General features: G+C 38.8%; 1 protein-coding gene across 1 annotated transcript; it reads right to left on the bottom strand.

The window, feature by feature from the left end:
- Positions 1–238: 238 nt before the first annotated feature.
- On the bottom strand, positions 239–21,700 carry kcnk1b (potassium channel, subfamily K, member 1b). The gene is made up of 3 exons (XM_052151306.1): positions 21,089–21,700; positions 10,990–11,385; positions 239–3,693 (listed from the first exon to the last, which is right to left on the bottom strand). Exons 1-3 carry the CDS (start codon positions 21,441–21,443, stop codon positions 3,431–3,433), a joined length of 1,014 nt encoding a protein of 337 aa, XP_052007266.1. The 5' UTR covers positions 21,444–21,700; the 3' UTR covers positions 239–3,430.
- Positions 21,701–23,324: the final 1,624 nt, after the last annotated feature.

The following is a 23,324-nucleotide window of genomic DNA, read 5'->3' on the forward strand; positions in this document are numbered from 1 at the left end:
TCTGCAGGAAAAAACAAAAGTCATATACATCTGGGATGGCATGAGGGTGAGTGAATAACAGAGAATTCCCTATAAAAGAAACAGATTTTTCTTCCAATATGGACAGAAGTTAAACACAAGGGCAATAGTTCATCAGATGCCAGTTTTGGTGCCTTTTCAAAATGGTTTCTAAGCCTGTTTATTCAGTCTGAGGATTATTAAATACATGATTCAGAAATAATTTATGATAATGCATTTATTCAACAGTCATATACACAAATAAAACGGATAAGATCATGACCATGTTTATGCCCTCATGTACTAAATGCACAACAAGTGTACACAAAAATTATTAAATATTCACAAATATATACAATGCTGTGCAGCACTGATACAATGTTGATACACTGTAAATGACCATACAGAGACACGTGCAGCTAGTAAGAATTACAGTAAGTACAAAGAATTCAGCAGTGACATCACAAAGCATAGCATTTTTCACACAATAAAATGTCACATCAGCATATTCAAGTTCCCTTTGCCTGAGCTTTAAACATGTTTATTAGTGTAAAGACACGGCAATATATATATATTTTTGTTTACCTAAATACAGACACAACAGCCATTAAAATAAGAGAAATGTCCCTAAAACATTCACCTTTTATTCTATTGTAATAAAAATCTCATGACATTCTACTGCTGTGACAGTGATAGAACGCAATCTTCTGTAAAGTGTGATCTTCCAATAAGACCTTTAACAGCAGTCATAAGTCTATGCCTACAACAGTCATTCTCATAATACAAATACACATGTATTCTTTATCTGTAAAGAACACTTCAAGCATGTTCAAAAATACAATTTAAGTGCTTTGCATTTATTAAAAAGCTACAAAATTTTGAATGCAAACATTTAAATAACTTTCTAGATGTTTCAAGTGTAATACAGTCAATTAGTCGATACAAAGAACATTTCTGTAATCCTCGATTTTCATAGAACTTGTTTTGGTATGTAACTGCATTGTGCTGACATGTCATTGTAGCCATTTTTCAACCCTGGATTAAAAAATCCATGTAAACTGAGATTGACTAGCTCTCTCGGGCATTTAAATATGTATACTTAGGTTAATAGGTAAAATATTACTCTCTAAAACAAGAAAATTATGCCATGTAGCATAGCTGCTTTGCATTTCACAAACAGTGAAATGTTTTTTCCCTTTCTAACACAAATTTAAATTACCCCTTTAGTTAAATGTTATGTTTTCATCTATATATGTTGACTTGGCCACAATTATGATCTGGCTGACACTATTATACATTGACTTGCTCTACAATTGTTAAATTTCCCGCAGCATACATTGCAGTTCAGTGCATTATAGTCTCCAATATCTTAAAATTTTATGCAGTAGTGGAGCAAAATGGTTTCACTGGATATAACTAGAGATTCTTTAACCTTCAGTAGCAGACATCTTTTAAACCTTATTCTAAAGCTGTTTACAAGCTAAATCACACAAATCTAAATAAAGCTTAACAGATGATGTGCAACATCTACTATGTTTGATGGCATGGGTCTCCAACACCATACGTGAGTGAGCCCTCACAACATATTCACTAAGGTCTGAGTGGACAGGGGTTTTTAGGCCAAGTTTTAGATCAGGGCAAGAGGACTATGTTGAGTCAAGATTTGGACTGTCAAGGTTAGGCTTGTCATTGTTGCGGTACCAAATGGAATTGCTGTATTCAAACAGATTCCAGAAACTTCAAGAGAAAACCGATAGTGCTGCCCAAGATTCACACAATTGGCCAAGCCAATGTTGCTGTGTGGGGCTAGACGGGCTGCTGAAGCAAACAGGAATGTTTTGATAGTGACATAGAGCAACAGTGTTACACTTTTAGGTGAAATCAACCTACAAATTGCTTACTTGGTTGACTCTACAGTGCCTATAGAAAATCTGACCATGGAGGATTCTGATTTTATGATATCGATGCCATGTGGCAAAAGGTTTTAAGGTGAGATGAAATTAAAATTTAACATTTTGGACTGAACTCCCAAGCGCTCTATTTGTAGAAAACCAAACACAGCAGACCACCCAGAACATACTAGACCTGCTGTGAAGCGTTGTGGGGGTGTTTCCCTTCAGCGGCGACTGGGCAATTGGTTAGGATTGAAGGGAAAATGGATGCTGACATTTACACCCAAATCCTTAAAGAAAATCTGTGGCCCTCGGATCGACAACTGAAGATGGGCAGGTGGTTAACCTTTCAGCACAATAAAATGTCCCTAAACACACTGCCAATAAACCAATGAAGTGGCTTAAGAATAGGAAGGTCAAAGTCCTGACCTAAATCCAATAGAAACCTGTAGATGGACTTGAAGAGAGCAGTCCATCGCAGCTTGGCCCGCAATTTGACTTAACTTGAAGGAAGAACGGGCAAATACTCCCCAATCTAGGTGTGTGAAGCTAGTAGAGATATATCAATCAGACTGATAGCTGTTATTAAAGCAAAAGGTAGCTCTACAAAGTATTAAATTCAGGGATATGATCACTTTTCAAACCCTGTTATTCTAGTTTTTCATCTTTTATAACTTTTTTTAATTGTAGCTCTTTTTTTATGTTACCTGAATGTTACTTGAAAGTCAAAATGTGTAAATAAGATGGAAAATAGATTTTGACTTAAAAAAAGTGATGATTCCAAAGGGGTATGATGATTTTCTATAGGCACTATACATATTAACTTGGATACAATAAATTATTTAAAAAGTGAATAAATGACATGCATCTCCTTTTAAGGTTAGGGTTCAGGGTAAGAAGGTCTGGAGCAAGGGGGTTTAGGTCAGAGCTTGTATCTTAAGAAAACAAGGTTATGTTATACTGCTTCCACTATCCCAATTTGTAAGTAGCATACTAGATTTTAGCCTGCAGTTAAGCATGTTCTTTGATTTATCAGGTAGTGGTCGAACAGTGAGTTTTCCTGTGGCCGAAACCGATATCTAGAGAGCAATATTACAGTTATAACACGGATTTTGCCTATATCATATAATTTAATTATATGAAATGAGAGACATATTACTGCTACTTCTGTTAATTGTCCAAGTGGATACAGTTATTGATAATGTCCAAGTATCTGCCAATTACTGGACCTGGCCGATATATCGGAATACTGCTACAATCAAGCTCCTCCGTTTTCACAGGGAAAATGTGTGTGATAATTTGCACATATTGTGTCAGTAAGCACACTGAATTATGTAGGAAGCCGGATTAGATTTGCTTCATAGAGGGCCGTTAACTATGCTGAATATCAAGTAACATATTCAAATAATTTTCATTATTCTGTGGCAGGTGCTTGATTTCTGTTTTCCATAGCCAACCAGTCACTTGCAAGCCACATGTTGGAAACCCATTGGCTGAAGATGTCTCCCTCGATTGAGGGTTATATTAATGAAAGCTAACATTTATCTGATCATGGGGTCATCACCACCCGGAGATGTTAGGACAGGAAAGTCCCCAAAGCACTCAGATTTGTCCTCAGAGGGTGAGTTGATGGTACCATCTGGCATAGAGGTAAAGGCCAGGTGATCATGTTCCATGATGGCCAGACGGTCCTGGGGCTTCTCCTTCTTCAGGTAGAACATCTTTCTCAGCTGCTTCAACTGCTGCAGTTCACAGAAGGTCTCCAACACAACCAGCATGCCAATCAGGCCGAGCAGAAGATACACTGTAGAAGGGAAGAGAGACAGCATGATGAAGGAAAGTAACCAAGTTATGTTTTTTTTTTTTTTAGTTTAACTGTGTATTATAAGCATTTACATCTGTGCTCTGCTCTTTACCATTCTGGTAAAATGTTACAAATGGACACTAACTCTGTTAGCCAATGAAATGTGGCTTTTTTTTTTCACAGAAAAATGTATATACAAAACAGATTAAAATTTTGTATTTAATTCATTAAAAACTGTAAAACATATATTATAAAGATAATTACTAACAACTACACTATAGCAAATGTGGCCCTTTCTCACCATCTCCTGCATACAGAGTGGAAAGTGGGACCATTTGTGTCATCTAAAAACCCACATGCACAGAAGCCATGTGGAACTTTGGTAAAATATAATCTTATTAACTTTTTTGAAAATGTACTGCAACTGTTATTCAACCACCAGATGCAGTTGTAGACTAAAGCAGTGAAAGAGCAATTTGCACACTGTAACACTGCCCAAGCACTTCCTTTACAGCTTACATATGTTGCTATGACATTAGACCAGAGATACATATAGATATAAAAAAGGAAGTCAGTGGAGTATTTTAGTTCCATGTTGGGCTGAACGTCACTGAAAAGAAAGAGGACAAGCCAGAAAGCTTGTGAACCAATGAAGTATTGTTTAGGAGGATGTTTACTTAATACAATGTACCGTTACAGTACAAAAGGCTTATTTTGTCGAGAAGTGTGTATACCTGTGAATTGAATCATCATGTTAATGCCAGAATTTTGACAGAGTAAACAGTCAAGCAAATTGAATAAATCAAATCAAAATTGATGTAATTTTCCTTCTTAATACAATCCTGGGTTTAATGTGAACAAATGTTTGTCTTTGTAATCTTTCATCAAAATGTAATGACTTGCTCCACCTTTGAAAAGACTTTCTTTATTGGCTGACATCTCAAAGCCCTCTTTTTTCTTATCTCAGAGCATGCGTGGATTAACTAGCAGGTGTTTTTACAGACTTTTTCAATGTCTTCCTCTCCCTGTCTGTGGTTCCTACATGCTTCAAGACGTCCACCATTTTGCCCATACCGAAACAGTCAAAGATAACTTGCCTAAATGACTGTCATCCTGTTGCCCTAACTCCCATCATAAGCAATTGCTTTGAGAAGCTTACTTTAACAGACCACATCTGCTCTGTACTGCCTGCCTCACTGGACCCGCTACAGTTTGCTTACAGAACCAACCGCTCCACTGATGATGCAGTTTCATTTACAATACACACTGCTTTTTCCCCACTTGGAAAAAAGGAACACATTTGTGAAAATGTTGTTTGTGGAATACAGCTCAGCATTCAACACCATAGTGCCCTCCAAGCTTGACCTGAAACTATGGGCTATGGGCTTGAACAGCTCACTGTGCAGCTGGATCCTGGACTTCCGGTCAGGCAGATGCCAGGTGATCAGAATGGGCAGCAGCATCTCTTCTTCACTGATCCTCAACACTGGAGCCCCGCAGGGCTGTGTTCTCAGCCCACTGCTTTATTCCCTGTACACACATGACTGTGTGGCAACACACAGCTCTAATACCATCATCAAGTTTGCTGATGATACGACGATGGTAGGCCTGATCACTGACAATGATGAAACAGCCTACAAAGAGGAGGTACACACTCTGACATGCTGGTGCCACGAGCACAACATCTCCCTCAATGACAGCAAGACCAAGGAGCTTGTTGTGAACTTCAGGAGAAAAGACAGAGAACACAGCCCCATCACCATCAATGGAGCACCGGTGAAGAGGGTCAGCAGCTTCAAGTTCCACGGTGTCCACATCACTTAGGAACTCACATGGTCCATCCACACAGAGGCAATTGTGAAGAAGGCTCACCAGCGCCTCTTCTTCCTGAGATGGCTGAGGAAGTTTGGAATGAACCACCGCATCCACACATGGTTCTACACCAACACTGTAGAAAGAATCCTGACTGGCTGCATCACTACCTGGTATGGCAACAGCAGCGCCCTCAACTGCAAAGCCCTGCAAAGGGTGGTGCGAACAGCTAGACACATCATGGTCAGCTTCCCTTCCCTCCAGGACATCTCCACCAGGTGGTGTGTGAAAAAAGCTTGGCGGATCAGAGACACCAGCCACCCGACCCATAGGCTGCTCTCACTGCTACCATCAGGCAGGCGGTATCGCTGCATCAGGACCCGCACCAGCCAACTCTATGACAGCTTCTTCCCCCAAGCAGTCATACTTTTGAACTCTTGATCTCTCATGATCAATCAGCACTGCACTTTATTAATCTCACACTGGACTGTCATAAATTATATTTCTCTTAACAACACACTGGCAACTGACTATCAACCGACAGCCTGAATGTCAATGCAACACTATACAATATTACTGCATATTTTATATACATTATTTTTTATTGTTTACTGTGCATTCTATATTGTGAGTATTGTATACTGTACATTGTATATTATTATTTTTATATTATTATCATTATCATATACTTTGAAATTCACATTCTGTAAATAAAATGGGTTGAGAACAGTTCGTGTTCACTTAAAATATTTGTAAGGATTCTTTAAAGCGAAAAATGTACATAAACCCTTTCAGACCCCAATTATGTTCCAGGGACACTAATATGATCATGGTTTATTTCTACTTTAAAGGCAGCCAATCGTGTGCACAGGTAGCTGTCAAAACCTGCTGGGCGTTATCGCCAGTACCTTCAGGACCTCCTGGGGGGTCATCAGCAGGAACCCCCCCCCTTCACTGATGTTTCACCCCAATAATTCTGGTACTTCTGCTGGTGGTGGGGCAGTGGTCAAGAATGTCTCCCTGCAAACACCCACAGCTGGACACCGGATTCTTTGCATTGCCTCTCATTCTTGCCCTCCCAAAACGTAATTTTTCTGCATTCCGGATCGAATCGTGCCCAGTCGAATACCTTGCTTTTCAAAGTATCTTTTGACCACGAGTGAATAGGAACGTGTTTGATGCATGCGCACTACGACTGCTTTGTGATACTCTTTTAGTACAGTAAGTGGTAGGTGCATGTGCTGACAATGCGCACAGATGGGGATTGTCCGCATGTTGAGAAAATCTGGGCAGACACAGAAAAACTGTGCTGATGATGAAATTTGCATCATGCATACTGTGCGGAGCAATCATCAATGCAGACAACTGAAGTATACTTTGGTCTTAAGGCCTTATCCAGACAAGGTTCAATGACCCACCCACAAGGAATGACCAATGTACCCTATGTACCAAGCAGTGGTGGTCCATGAGGGACTTTTCAGAGAGGAATGCGGGAGGCATTTAATTTAGCCTTTTTTGCAGATGATGCTGCATGACTTGAATATCCACTTTGATTGGTCAGTTTACTAACGAGAGGAAGATTTATGCCAACAGTTTGGACAATTGATTAAAACAACTGTTAATTTGATCACCTTTGTTGTTACAATCATTTTGAATATGTTTTTGTGGAGGCTCAGCCTCCCTTACCTCCTCTGGTGGGGCACCACTAGTACCAAGGTCTCTGCTATGAAGACATCTGCTGCACATACTATAACATCCCCACTGTCCTGCATATAACCTCCCTTACCACCACATGAGTAAACTCAGTGGCTAAGGCTGTTCAAGCCGCCACTGGCACTGATAATGCATGCTGAATGCCCCGGTTAGGTATGACGTAACCTCTCATATGATCACGCGAGCCAACCTGGTGGCTAAGGCTGCGCTAGCCCGACTGGCACTGTTAATTTGTGCTCAGTCCCTCCGATTCCATGTGACATACTACCTCACTACACAACATGATGTACAGTGCATCCGGAAAGTCTTCACAGCGCTTCACTTTTTCCAAATGTTTTTATGTTACAGCCTTATTCCAAAATGGATTAAATTAATTATTTTCCTCAAAATTCTACAAACAATACCACATAATGACAACATGATTAAATATAAAAAAAACACATGTACATAAGTATTCACAGCCTTTACTCAATACTTTGTTGAAGGACGTTTGTCACCAATTATAGCCTCAAGTCTTTTTGCGTATAATGCTACAAATTTGCTACCTATTTTTGGGCAGTTTCTCCCGTTCTTCTTTGCCAGACCTCTCAAGCTCCATCAGGTTGGATGGGGAGCGTTGGTGCACAGCCATTTTCAGATCTCTCCAGAGATGTTCAATCAGGTTAAAGTCTGGGCTACTCAAGGAATTTTAAAGAGTTGTCCAGCAGCCACACCTTTGTTATCTTGGCTGTGTGCTTAGGGTCGTTGTCCTGTTGGGAGATGAACCTTCGCCCCAGTCTGAGGTCCAGAGTGCTCTAGAGCAGGTTTTCATCAAGGATGTCTCTGTACATTGCTGCATTCATCTTTCCCTCAATCCGGACTAGTCTCCCAGTTCCTGCCCACATCCCCACAGCATGATGCTGCCACCACCATACTTCACTGTAGGGATGGTATTGACCAGGTGATGAGGTTTCCTCCAGACATGACCCTTGCCATTCAGGCCAAAGAGATCAATCGTTGTTTAATCAGACCAGAGAATTTTGTTTCTCATGGTCTGAGAGTCCTTCAGGTGCCTTTTGGCAAACTCCAGGCGGGCTGTCATGTGCCTTTTACGGAGGAGTGGCTTCCTTCTGGCCACTCTACCATACAGGCCTGATTGGTGGAGTGCTGCAGAGATGGTTGTTCTTCTGGAAGTTTCTCCTCTCTCCATAGAGAAATGCTGGAGCTCTGTCAGAGTGACCATCGGGTTCTTGGTCACCTCCCTGACTAAGGCCCTTCTCCCCATATCGCTCAGTATGGCCAGTCCTGGTGGTTCCAAACTTCTTCCATTTATGGATGATGGAGGCCACTGTGCTCATTGGGACCTTAAATGACCTTCAAGGAGTGGTGGTGGTGTAGTGGTCAAAAGCACATAACTGGTAAACTGGTAATCAGAAGGTCGCTGGTTCACAGCCACCACCATTGTGTCCTTGAGCATTTATCTCCAGGTTGCTCTGGGGGGATTGTCCCTGTAATAAAGGCTCTGTAAGTCGCTTTGGATAAAAGCATCTGCCAAATGCATAAATGTAAATGCTGCAGAAATGTTTCTGTACCCTTCCCCAGATCTGTGCCTCGATACAATCCTGTCTCGGAGGTCTACAGACAATTCCTTGGACTTCGTGGCTCGGTTTGTGCTCTGACATGCACTGTTAACTGTGGGACCTTATATAGACAGGTGTGTGCCTTTCCAAACCATGTCCAATCAACATAAGTGTCATAAGTGGATCTTATTACAAAACTTAGCCTGGCCTTAGGTACCTTCCACAGGTCAGCCCACCCTAAAGCTCTGAGCTGTACCCTCCAATTCTTCTGTAACTGCATTGGCTTTCCTGGGCTTTCAGAAGCTCTCCATCCAAGGCCTGATCTTCCTGACTGGGTTCTTCTATCAATCTCTTGATGCTTCAGCCTTGAAACCACCTGGTTTACAACCTTATCTGCCTTCCAAGCTTGACCTGTTCTGACCTGGACTTGACCAGCCCTCACATAACAGCCTGGTCTTCTTCTGCTCGTAGTTCAATGTGGTGGACTTTAGTGGTAGTTGTAAAGAATTGATTTCAAACAATTATACATCTAAAAGACAATGTGGCATGCCCAGCCACTTTTTTGATGTAACTGTTGGCCTGAGTCTTATCCTTGCCATTGCTGCTGAAGTATTCTCACAAATTGTAAGTGGCCACATCACAGTGTACAGTGGTACAGTGTAAATTGGTAACTACAGACCTTGTATTTGACTGGGAGATGACAAATATTCCATCTTTTCCATGCCCTATTTCAGCTGCTTCAAGACCAACCCTCTCAGCTACTTTAAGACCAACCCTGCCTAACATGAAATATCTGCTGTGTATTCTCTCTCCCTAAACTTCAAAAAGGCTGCTCTGCCAGCACCGGGATTCTTTCCTCACCCACCTTGAACAATATCTGATCGTTCCAAACTCCTTTCCGAATAGGAAAAGTTTACACAATTTTGTTAGTTTACTGACCAGGGTCAATAGCTCTTCTAGCATTTCAGTAGTCAGTTTGCACATGTAGCAGTTTGGAGAATGCTTATGACGTCGTCCATAGAGCTGCGTAGATCTGGCAATCTCAACCCAGACTTTGCCAGACATTATTGTTTAGGTCATCTGTCTATCCAATTAGAATGACCTCAAATGTGGTCAGGATGGGGTGGGAGAGATTGAACATTCCATTGCTATTCTTTTTTCCTGTTGCTGCCAACCAGTTCTAATCTACTTGTCCTCTGTTGCATCTTCAAGTGCCCATAGAAACTGTCTACCAAGCTCCTAATATACTCTGGTACATGGAAAAACTCCAGGAATTAGCTAAAGAGCTGGTGTGGAAACTATCAAAAGGCATTTGCCAGGTCCAGCCAGGCTCTTTCTTGTCTCTCTTGGCAGTCTGGATCTGCTCCAATATTATTGACGCATGCTTCACATACACAGGAAAAACTGGGACACCTGCATTCTGGCAGTTTGTGTCCATGTATCCATTGTTCAGGAGGTAGTCAGAAATCCTCCTTGCTACCACAGAAATTAAAACTGACTATTGTTGATTGAATACTAAAACAAAAGAATCAGTTTATGGTTGTTTTAATAATTATGTCTGGCGACAATTACAATAGACATTGGTTCTGAATTATGTCATATGCCACCATGCATTATTTCAGGTTCAAGATAAAAATGTTTAATTGTAGTTTCACTTAGAACTATCTAATATAATAATTCTTTGTGATATGGTTGGCACTAAATAACAAAAAAGTTAAGAAATTCAAAAGAAAAGTGGTGTCCATTAGAATAGATGCAGGGTATGAAAGGTTTCAATTAGTTTATATTAGAAATACACCACAGAACATGCTTGCTATAGAGCATTTCCAAACCTTACCACTGAGAAATGTTTTGTTTGTTTGAAATAAAAAAAAAACAATCAAGGTATAATTTGTTTTCTTCAATTCTGTCCAAAATAATTAATTGGTTTAATTCCCAGGAAACACATAAACTAATAAAACTTATGCATAAATTCACTTATAGTCGCTCTGTTCCAAAGCGTTTGCTAAATGCATAATTGTAATGCAAAATGGCACTATTAACGTATCTGTAAACTAGGACAATAGGGATAATTTAAAATTCAGTTTACAATTTTCTTTTTTGAAATTGAAGATTTTTCTACAAAATTCAACAGATAAAATCCAACCTTTGAAGTCTGAAGTGGTTTTAATACACACCAAAAAAAAAACTAAAACATTTAAGCCACACCTACCAGTGATGCCTAGTTTGTAGAGCTCACGGAACCTCTGGTTAAAGGCCTCTCCAGGTACATAGTCGCCCAGACCAATGGTCGAAAGTGAGATAAAGCAGAAATAGAAAGATTCCAGAAAGTTCCAGTTCTCTTCGAGGGTAGAGAAGATGGCGGCCGGGATGAGGAAGAAGCAGGAGACTGCCACGATGGCCAGCAGGGTCGCATGAACGAGGGCCACAAGGGGTTTAGACAGACCCCAGCGAGTGTGCACATAAATAATTGGCCGCCATGTGCTGAAAACCATGATCCTTTGTACCACAGCCGTGAGGAAGAGGAGGGTGAAGGGGATGCCGATCACAGAGTAAATGATGCAGAATGCCTTACCACCATCTGAGAGAGGGGCAGTGTGGCCATATCCTGTGAAATACAAGATAATAGAAATGTAAAATTACTGCATATTAAACGATAATTAAACTTCATAGTTCACTCTAAATATGTATATTCTGTCATAGTTTATACACCCCCATGTTATTCCAAACTGGCATTACATACTTTCCTCTGCAGAGATGTTAACAGTATGGCAGCCTCAGCCACAAATTATTTTTATTGTATATTTTTTTACATATGATTAAAGTGAATGGTGACTGAGCTGTCATTCTGCCTAACATCTCGTTTTCTATTCCAAGTAATAGGGATTACACTATGACACTTTTTTCATTTTTGGGCATACTATCACTTCACATAACATACATATTTAGAGAGTTTCTTCCATGAGATACTACTATCTTACACCAGGAGGCATTCATTGCATTCTCTTCACTAAAAAACAAAAGGCGACTGTTGTTGCCAGACACAGATTAAGACCAGTCCTGGATTATCAGGGAAAATTCTATCATTTAGTCCAGTTCTGCTATTTAATTTATTTTCTTTTTAAAGCCACTCTTAACAAGGAAAGTTTAAACTTTTTTTAGCACAGTGGTTGATCAACAGGTAAAGGGTAGTGCTTCGATGCTGTTCAGGATGGATTTACAACTCAAATGCAATGTATTCACATCTTTTGATACCTTTGCATGTGGTTTTATAGACCGTTTACTCCTGTAGGCCTATTTACTGCTGACCACTTGTGAACGGATCACCCAAAATGCATATTAATTTCAAATGTAAAAACTTGTTCCATGCATATTTGTGTGATGTGAATAAAATGTTTATGAGTGTTTGCTAAGGCAAGTATCTTTATTACTATTGCTCATATATTTCCACTTAAGATGGAATAAAATTAGGATTTAAACAACTTCACAGCTCAAATACACTCACTGAGCACTTCATTAGGAACACTGTGGTCCTAATAAAGTGCCCGACATCGTCTTCTGCTGTTGTAGCAGAACCATCTGCGTCAAAGTTCAATGTGTTGGGCATTCCAAGATGCTATTCTGCTCACTACAGATGTACCGAGTAGTTAACAGAGTTACCGTTACTATTCTGTCAGCTTGAACCAGTCTGACCATTCTCCGTTGACCTCTCTCATCAACAAGGCATTTCCATCAGCAGAACTGTCACTCACTAGGGCTGCAACTGACGATTATATTGATGATCGACTTATCTAACGATTGATAGAATGATTATTCGACTATACAGGCGATTATTGCAACGATTAATCATTAGCTCTTAAATGACTATTCAGCTTGTGCCTCACCTTAAAAGGTTGTATTAAACGTGCTTAATAACAATAAAGAGGACAAAATCATCTTTTAAAAATACCTCTAAATGACATTCACTGAATTAAATGGGGGTGGGGGGGATCCTTGGATTTTGATTGTTTAGTTCATAAAACAAAATTCACTGCAAAATCCTATTGTTATCAAGTGTTTTTGTCTTGTTTTCCATTTAAAATTATCGAAAGAGAACGTATCTTGAATATAAGTGTATTTGTATTTAAGTGTATTTTTTTCACTTGTTCACACTTCTGCCAGTGCAGTTAAGTCAACATATACTTACATTCAAGATACATTTTTAAAAACGAATCTAAACATTTTATGTTGCTTCTCAGGTAAATGTATCTTGTTTTAAGGATTTTTAGATATTTAATATTTTAAAATATGATATTCCTCATTCTCCGATAACCATTTTTTCTTCTACAGTACAGCTCCTAATGTAAATGTATGTAAGGAGTTTTAGCTATATTGGAAAACAAACCAAAAGTGACAAATAAAAAAAAAAATTTGGCATTGTATAATGGGCTAAGACTACACTCTCTCACCTTTTTGTTCACTTGATTTCAGTCCATCTCTCTTCTTAATAGAGCTGCGTATCACCGATTTTCTTCAAGATAAGAAAGACACCGTGATACATATATTATGATAGAGGTCGACCGATATTGGTTTTTCAGGCCGATGCCGATCTTTTGAAATCCGGGTCGGCCGATGGCCGATTAATGCTTCCGATTTATTTTGGCCGGTATTTGGCCGATATGTGCTTGTTTTTAACCTCTTATTTGAACCTTTTATTTGAAAGGTTTGTAAGATAAACTGTAACACACATAATTACTTAAGATAGACAACATTTCTGAACAAATACATTTATTGAACACTTGACCAATCTGCACTTGTACACTTAAATTAAAAATGTATAATGTAAAAACATATTGTATAAATAATGTATAACAAATATATTAAATAAACAAAGCAGGTGTTACGAACTGCTCCGAGACACGAAGGTTGAGATCCAAATGCAGCTTTAATTAAGGGGCAATCCAGACACGTAATCCAATATTCAGAGCATCCAAGAGAAGCACAGGCATAACTAGGGATGGGTATCGTTAAGGTTTTAATGGTATTACAATCTTACCGATACTGCTTATCGATCCGGTACTTTAACGGTATTCTTAACGGTTCTTTTTGTTTTATATATATATATATATATATATATAAAATGTTATTTCAGGAAGGTCTACTAACATTACTGTTCAGGTGTGGTCAAAAGAAATCTAATAAAGTAATCAATTGTAAAATAACACTGCATAGTTTATCATAGATAGATTAATCCTTATTAATGCAGAAGTTATTCATTCAAGAGCTGTAAGTGATTTTCTCTTTGCCTTTTGTTGTTTGATTCGCAGTGACTCAATCGTCACACGTTTAATAGACAGCTTCCCCTTTAAGACCGAGTTCAGATCTAATAGGCTCCTGATGCAGCATATTTTCTCCCCAACTATTTCCATAACTACGTTCATTTAAGACATAAACTGTGTTTAAGTGAATCTCCAAGCCGGTCGTTTTGACATATTTTTGTGTATAGTTGATCGTTTAGACGCATGAAACCCAAAGTAGCCTATACTTTGCTTGTCTCGTTGCTGTCTGTTTCGGAGCGCGCGCCGCCTTGGGAACGATAGCCTATCTCTTGCGCTCTTTTATTATTAAACGCGTCCCGCAATTTAGCAACAGTAGCTAGACTGCATTTTACAACAATCACCGATCGTGCTGATTCTGACGTTAAGTTTGAGTTTTAGGGAGAAATGTCAGTGCACCGCTGTGAAGGGAAGGAAGTTGTGCTAGACAGAATGCGGCTTATGTATAAATATTCTTTTTATAATCTTTGGAAGGCGAAATCTAAAATAAAATAACACTAATAATCACATATCTAAACCAGGCTATGTTTGAATGTTTAGTTCTGTCACTCATTATGCTGGGCTCGTGTTGTGCTCGCTGTACAGCGTCTCTCTCTCTCTCTCTCTCTCTCTCTCTCTCTCTCTCTCTCTCTCTCTCTCTCTCTCTCTCTCTCTCACACTGCGAATAGCTAAATTGCATCACAGACAAATGGTTTCATATTATTATACATAGAAATGGCTGGCGATATAAATAACTTTCTCTTTATAGCAATAAAGAATGTATTTTCTTAATTTCTCCAGTACCGACAGCAGGACCGGTAACGTCCGAGCTTACCAAAGCCAGTCCTTCAATACTGCGTTGGTATATTTTTATTACTTATTTATCTGCATTGAGTGACAACCCTCTCAAATATAAGACACACAAACAGAACAAATAAAAGTCTCAGATTCACTGTCTGTAATTGCAAAATTCTTGCTTGCTTATTGTGACATGATAGCAACCCTTCTGCTGTGATAATGCAACTTCAACTACGCTATCAATATCCAAAGTAGCCGACCGTCATGTCAACTATCGCGTTTGTCACGTTTTTTCTTGAAGTTGGCAGTAACGTATCAAAAGTTTTTAATTAAATCTAAAGAAGTTATACAAATTTAACCCTTACTGTTTTCTCCAAGGAACTTAGCTGGATGAGGTCTGTTCACTCTGCTGGAAAATGACTCTAGGGGCAGAGATGTGCCTGCCTAATAATCGGCTTGATATGCGTGGATATTGGCCGATGCCGATTATGTAAAAAATGCAAAAAATCGGCCGGCCGATTAATCGGTTGACCTCTATATTATGATTCTCTACATCGCGAGCAATCACAATAGGCTCGTTTGAGATGATTCTGCGCAGAAACGATCAGCGGCAGGTGCACGCCGGTTAGAAATCTGTCCGATTCAATGAAGCTGTCAGCTGAAGACATGTGAGGCGTCTATTTCTCAGACTAGAGACTCTGATGTACTTATCCTGTTGTTTAGTTGTACATTTGGCCATCCACATCTCTTTCTGTCCTTGTTAGAGTCAGTTGTCCTTTGTCTTTGAAGACTGTAGTGTACACCTTTGTATGAAATCTTCAGTTTTTTGACAGTTTCAAGAATTGTATATCATTCCTCAAAACAATGATTGACTGATGTGTTTCTAGAGAAAGCAGTATCTTTTTTGTCATTTTTCTTTTACCTAATATTGACCTTAAGACATGCCAGTCTATTCCATACTTTGACAACTCAAAAACAAACACAAAGACAATGTTAAGCTTAATTTAATGAACCAAATAGCTTTCAACTGTGTTTGATATAATGGTAAGTGATTTTCTAGTACCAAATGATCAATTTAGCATGATTACTCAAGGATAAGGTGTTGGAGTGATGGCTGCGGGAAATAGGGCCTGTCTAGATTTGATCAAAAATGACTTTTTTCAAAGTGATGGTGCTGTTTTTTTACATCAGTAATGTCCAGACAACACTTTGTGATCAGTTGAATGCCACTTTGGTGAATTGGCCGCCAGTGTATATCATAAGCTTCAAAGTGAAAAATACTTGTGCAAGATGGGAACTATTTCTTCTAACGCTCGTTCAATCAAGAAGGAGCTGTGCCATGAGGTAATGATAGAAAAACGAGAAGTGAGAACTGTCCGACTTGACAGCTCTTATTTCACTCCTCCCCTGACTGCACCTGTCTACTCTCATCTACTTTCAAGGCGAGGCGCTTGGCATCTCAAATGAGCCGGTCTTGTCGCTTGACCTTTTGCCAACGTTTGCGGTTGCTCGTGTCGCCGGAAGTTGCCAGTTCTCATTGAAAATGAATAGTCTCCTGTCGCTTGCAGCTATCAAGTTTTCCTCAAGCGGAATGTCAGGTAAGGCTGACGTCACAACAGCACTACTTCTGTATTTACTTATTTTGTATTTTTGTATTATATTTCCCTCATAATATGTGATCTACATCTCCTTAATCTGTTTGGAAAGTTTGGAGTGCATCTGGATTGTGAGCTGTTCTTTCTTCCTCTCCTCAAACAAGTGCGAGCTTAAGTGCTGCTCTTCTGTGCCATCATTAGTGTTTCAAATGATCTCATGTTGTGTTAAATGAGATCAAACAACTATTCGACAATGAAACATTTGTCGGCAATTTTTTTATTTTCAACATTGTCGATAATGTTGACTAATTGTTTCAGCCCTACCGCTCACTGGATGTTTTTAGTTTTTCCACCATTCTGAGTAAACTTTAGAGACTGTGTGAAAATCCCAGGATATCAGCAATTACAGAAATACTCAAACCAGCCCATCTGGCACCAACAATCATGCCACCGTTCAAATAAAAAAAAAATTCTCCATTCTTATGGTTGATGTGAAAATTAACTGAAGCTCCTGACCCATATCTGCTGATTTTTGCACTACACTGGTGCCACACAATTGGCTGATTAGATAATCGCATAAATAAGTAGTTGTACAGGTCTTCCTAATAAAGTGCTCAGTGAGTGTAATACACAAGTTTTAACAGAAAAATTCATGTAAGTGCTTTTATAAAATGATAAGCTTCACATTTCTGACTGAACAAAAATTTGCCCCATTCACTTCCATTTTAAGTGCCTCACTGTAACCTCGATTTTGGCTTCTTTTTTGCTCTAAGTCCTCGTGGTGACCTAGTGACTTGCCTCAATCCAGGTGGCGGAGGATGAATATCAGTTGCCTCCGCATCTGAGACAGTCAATCCACGCATTTTATCACGTGGCTTTAGAGCGCATTACCGTGGAGACCTAGTGCATGTGGAATCTTCACGCTATTCTCTGCGGCACCCACGCACAACTCACCATACACCCCACCGAGAGCGAAAACCACATTATAGCGACCACAAGGAGGTTAAACCAACGTGACTCTACCCTCCCTAGCAACCGGGCCAATTGGTTGCTTAGGAAGCCTGACTGGAGTCACTCAGCACGCCCTGGATTCGAACTTGCGACCAGGTGTGGTAGTCAGTGTCCTAACTTGCTGAGCTACCCAGGGCCCCTGCTTATTCTTCTTCTTCTTCTTTTTTTTTTTAAGAAAAGTATAACTAATTTTTTGTGGTAATCAACATTATTTCACAAATGCAGTTGATTGAGCTTAACTTGTAATAAACAGGAATATTCATTTAAACTGGATTTGTTAACATTTAGGTAAATTGCTATGAATAAATTGACTTTACCTTTCTTGTTCACCAATATTCTCTTCAAACTCTTTCAAGATTAACAATTTAAATATCCAATACAGTGGTGTGACATTGCAAAAAATACCAAAGCAACATTAAACAGCAGTCTCCTTGACACATGACACATAAAATCTAAAATAAACTCTTAAAGCTCTACTGATCTGTGTTCAAATGTTTATAGATATTCTTCACTAAGTAATTCAACTCATCTGCTAGTACAGAAATATTTGTGATTAGAACCCAGTAGAAATCTTGTCCACCCCCCTCAACATTTCTGTGTAAAATGTGTTGTTTTAAGAGAACAACAGAGCAAGCCTGAATCTACTTTGTACAGTATGTAGATAAATGCACCTGCTATTCATTCACTTTTAACATAGTGAGAAACATGAGAATAAAAGCCCCTCCCTGCACCTGTGCCGAATGAAGGGAAAAAGTGTGGTTACTGCAAAGGCCTTATTCCCTTTTCTATCTCCCTGCGACATGCTCAAAGTTCTCTGGTAGATAGAAAGAAGATTTGGCGCAACATACATACAATAAATGCAGAGGGGTGTACAAGGGTCTTACGTGACTAGATATTACGTTGAAGGTTTAAAAGATAAGATAGATGCAAATTCTTCTTTCCTGGTAAATTAAGTCTGTAGTTTTACTTATAAGGGTAATAATGGAAGATAGAAATACATACTTTATGATTTTCTTTTCTGCAAAACTGGTTTGAATGTAGCAGGATATGCTGGGGCATGAACTGATAGTTGTAGATGAAAAGAAGAGGGAGGTGACTTATTTTAAAATTTAATGTCTGGGAAATAGTAGGCATCTGCTTTAAAAAATGTACACTGGAAGTAGAAATCTATGTTTGGAATTACTCATATGTGAACATGCAGGCCTATATCTCTAAATAACTTACATTACTGTTTGTTGCTTAAGGCCGAATTGTTAAGGTCTGTTATAAAATTGCAGGTACGTTTGAGTATAGGATACCTGTAAGGTAACAACACTGCTGTGTTAAACCAGGTGTTAAATGACACAGATAGAACAGCTTCCTAAAAGAACAAAGAAAAGGTGAAAAACAAGAACAAAAGGAACTTCTCTATAATCGGCAAGTAAAGGGAAAGTTCCAGCTAAAACGAAATTTGACCACTTAATTTCGAACACATATGACATTCTAACTTCTGTGGAACACAAATTGTGTTACTAAAAGCTCTAGGATCCGTTTTGGGGTGATCCGCTTGAAACCGAGGACGCAAAAGAGACGTGTAAACAGGATCAGAAAATTTTGTCCACTTAAAGCCCATTCCGAGGTGGTTGAAAATGCATGTGACTACACTGGGCTTGTAGTATAATGTCAAAGCTGTTCTTTTCCATACAATGAAAGTGAATGTGACCACAGCTATTAAGCTAGATTTTTAATTTCAAGGCAGGGTTTTCAGGGAATAACAGCAACAAATTTTATCCGTTACGCACGCAAAGTTACCACATGGCTTCAGAAGACATATGGACAACTTTTAGGATATATTTATGGTGCTTTTTGAAGATTGACAGTCCCCGGTCACCATTCACTCTCATAGTGTTGAAAAGATCACCTTGTTCTCCATTGAACAACGTCAGTCATACAGTTTATCGTGGCATGATGCATCACGATGGGACGGTTTCAATTTGTAAAGTGGTGTCAATAATCCATTCTCCCCATAAATTGTCTAATATACAAAGTCATTTTTTGCACATGTAGCTTTTTTAATTTGTCCCACCCTTGGTATAGATTTTTGGTATTTGTTGCTGGATAATACATTTTACAGAATGTCACTTTATGTCCATTGGATATCAATGCATTCTTGATGTAGATCTATTGAAGACAATTGAATTTCATTTTGACACATAATAGGTTAATCGCATAACATCGTCTATGCATAATCCAGCAAGTTTCGATATTGATTCTTAAATCCTAAGATCGATCTTTCATTCTATGTGCCAACTCCCTATAAAGCAAGTAAGCATGTGCAAACAAATATAACATAATGTCTATGATTAGATTTCACACACCAGTGATTGAGTAGTATAGTGGAGAAGTTATTAGCACAGAGCTCCTTTCACTGCACGTTGAGAGTAAAAGTGTGGTTTATCTCGTTCTGTGTGTCCAAAGACAAGATCCACAGATCCATATGTAATTGAATAATGTCTCTTTTAATACTCTTTCTGTTCTTTTACAGTTAGTTGTTGATAAAAAAAAAAAAAAAGAAACATGTAACTCTAATCACACATGGATGCGTTAAAGAACTTACGCAAGTTTTTGTCTTGTTATATGCGCTTTCTTGCTAATCCTTAAAGAAACGGTACCGATTAACTATGTGTTCAACATATCAATATAAATACTTGTAAATAGTAAACATTATTCAAGTAAACAATAAAAATTTATCATATGTATGTATGTATATATATATATATATATATATATATATATAACATATTACTGTATATATATATATATATATAACATATTACTGTATATATATATATATATATATATATATATATATATATATATATATATAACATATTACTGTATATGTAGTTTCAAGACATTAATTGATGGAATAGACTGAATTTGAAACATTTTCAAAAGCTAAAATATGGCCAATTTGATGACAACTTTATGATAAAATAGAATTTGTAAAATGTATATTTTCAAATTGAACCTAGAAGGATTTCCTAGAAGGTTCCTTTATAATTAAGAGTATTAGCAGAAAGAACATTTCTATTATATGTAATCAAAATTGATATTTTTACAGAAATGTACCCATATGAATCAATATCGGAATCGAATCGGGAAATCAGTATCAATACCTAGCCCTATAACATATAAAATTTTTCCATCATATTGTGCAGCCCTAAGTCAGTTTTAAACCTGTTTATTCTTCAGAAATGGTCAAATGAGATTTGTTATATGAGAAAATTATGTTATTTTGAAAATACCACCAGACTAACATTCTCACATTTCCTTAGTACCCACATTTTGAATATTATCCTCCTTGCAAATGTCCCACCCATCTTTAATCCAAACCTACGCCCTTGTTTGGATGACAGAATTTGTATTTATTAGTGAACTATCCCTTTAAGGTAAAAATTGGGTATAAAAAAAAAAAAAAAAGAGAGAGAGAGAGAAATAAAAGCCTTGGCTTTTAAATATTGGTCATTGCAAATATCCTTCAGACCCATCCAATTATGGATCATATTTGAGTCTCAGAGATGCCACATGAACATTTATTTGAGTTAATGCTATTATTTAGGCAATCACTCACCTGTGGTGGATAAAACAGTGCTGGCAAAGAACAGAGATGAGGTGAAGTCCCAGTTCCAGCTGGCCGATGCGTTTTTGAGGATGGACACTCCATAGTTGCTGGCCTCCAGCGCTTTGGCCAGGAACACCTCCAGTCGCTCCTCGGACAGACATTCGTGCTCCTGGAGGAACTGCCGTTTGATCCCTCGGAGCTGCTGGCGCAGGAGATCTTCATACGGCAGCTCCACCGAGGAGAACACCACCGCTCCGAATACGAGGTACAGAATGTACCCGAGCACAAGAAACAAGAAATACCATGCCGATCTGTTGCCCTGGATCAAGCGCACGCACGAATTACTGGTGAGGGATTGAAGCATCTTCAGTGTTCCGATTAGATCAAATAATGATGATTACAGGCTTGTGTCGATTAGATGCGTTGATGATGTCCTTGATTACGCGGGTTGATCCGAATGCACCATTAGTGAGCACAGCTCGTTCCCAACCCCCCAATGACACGACGATGCAGATATATCGCAGCACGCGCGTTTAGTAAGGCAGTAAAGGCTCTTTTGCTTTCAGACTGCGTGGACTGGCGGATGATGTGGCGGCGGAGATCGAGTTCAGAGCGAATCGTGGGACGTGACGTCACTCACTCACTCACTCACTCACTCACTCACTCACTCACTCACTCAATCACTCAATCACTCACTTACTCACGCCCACAAGGTAACAGTCAAAAGAGAAAAGGGCATCAAATGACGATTGACGACTTAAATAAAATAAAATAGGATAAAATCGACGTACCTTGTTATATGTGGTTTCTGAGTGAATAGGCTCAAACACTGAATCAATCTCAAATATATAATCCAGTGTATTCGAATATATTCAGTATATGTTGTTCACTTTTGAACAGCCAAAATGCATTTGCATATCTGAAGTAAGACTAAACTGAGAATGAAATCACACTATGATCACTGTGACCTCCCATTTCATCATTTAGCTTAAACTTTAACCCTGAGAGGTAATAAAGTTATTTAGGCTTACTGGTAACTTCCTCTAAATGGTCACATTTCAGAAATATGGCCTACATTTCTACATGTATTACTGTCATTTTCATTCCTTTACATGGCTTTGTTTCCTTCTAGATGCAGGCCTGCAGACATAATACAGACACACGAGATACTGTTTCCATGGTAACAGCCTGTGCAAAGTTGGCCAGTTGGTTGAATCTGATAGGCCAATTGGAAAAAATATCCCCTCCTCATAAACTTTCCTCTAAAAAAGAGGGTTGGACGAAAAAGCCGAATCATTGAAGAATCAGGAGTAACAACTTAGTAACTTGGGAGTAACTAAGTCACAATTACATATGCATTTGCAAAGGGGTTGTGTTAAATGGGTCAAGGAAGAAGAAAAAAATATCTCTGAAGTAATGACAGAATCTGTCAAACTTTGACAGAGTGGTAGCACACCAGCACAGAGTGATTTAAAGTGATTGCAGATTAAAGTTCACAGGTTAAAGTTCACCAAAAGGGATTGGCAGAAACTTTACCGGAAAGTTACTAAATTGCTCAAAACTGACCACATTGAAAAAAATCTGCTCATTGACTCATTCATCTCAACAAGAGCTGTTTTTTGTGAGCATCCGAAATCTAGAAATCTACAGCAGGGCTGCAGGTAGGAAGCCATTTTTATCTAAGGCCAACACACAGAGATGTTCAGTATAAATCAAGTCAAGTCAAGTGGTTTTTATTGTCGTTCAACCATATACACTTAGTACAGTACACAGCGAAACGAGACAACATTCCTCCAGGACCATGGTGCTACATAAAACAACATAGGACAAACACAGGACCATATGACACTACACAGACTAAATTACATTTCTACATAATATTTCTACATAAAGTGCACGTGCAAACGTGTGCAAACAAGTATGGGACAGTACAATAAATTATTAAAAGGAACAGGACAATAGACACAGTAAGAGACAGTGCAGCACCGACCAGTACACATTTGTATTGAATAGCGCAAAAAAATTACACTTTCTAAAAATGCCAAATGTAAACATAACATATTATGAAATAGTGTTCTATGGACATAGCAGTTATTGAGGTAGCAGCCAGGTAAAGTGACAATTAATTGAAGTGCAACTCTGGACATGTGCAAAAGTTGGATGGTGTACAGGTGTGTGTGTGTGTGTGTGTGTGTCTGTGTGTGTGTCAGTCTAGTCTCTGAGTATTGAGGAGTCTGATGGCTTG

The sequence above is a fragment of the Xyrauchen texanus genome, chromosome 20, assembly GCF_025860055.1.
Source record: "Xyrauchen texanus isolate HMW12.3.18 chromosome 20, RBS_HiC_50CHRs, whole genome shotgun sequence".
In the NCBI taxonomy this organism is placed as follows: Eukaryota; Metazoa; Chordata; class Actinopteri; order Cypriniformes; family Catostomidae; genus Xyrauchen; species Xyrauchen texanus.

Bases quoted from the DNA above. Each gene is read 5' to 3' on its own strand.
- kcnk1b (XM_052151306.1), bottom strand. From the start codon at position 21,443: ATGCTTCAATCCCTCACCAGTAATTCGTGCGTGCGCTTGATCCAGGGC. The intron at 11,386-21,088 runs GTGAGTGATTGC...TGTATTTCACAG, and splicing joins CACTGTTTTATCCACCACAG to GATATGGCCACACTGCCCCT. The intron at 3,694-10,989 runs GTAGGTGTGGCT...TCCCTTCTACAG, and splicing joins CTACAAACTAGGCATCACTG to TGTATCTTCTGCTCGGCCTG.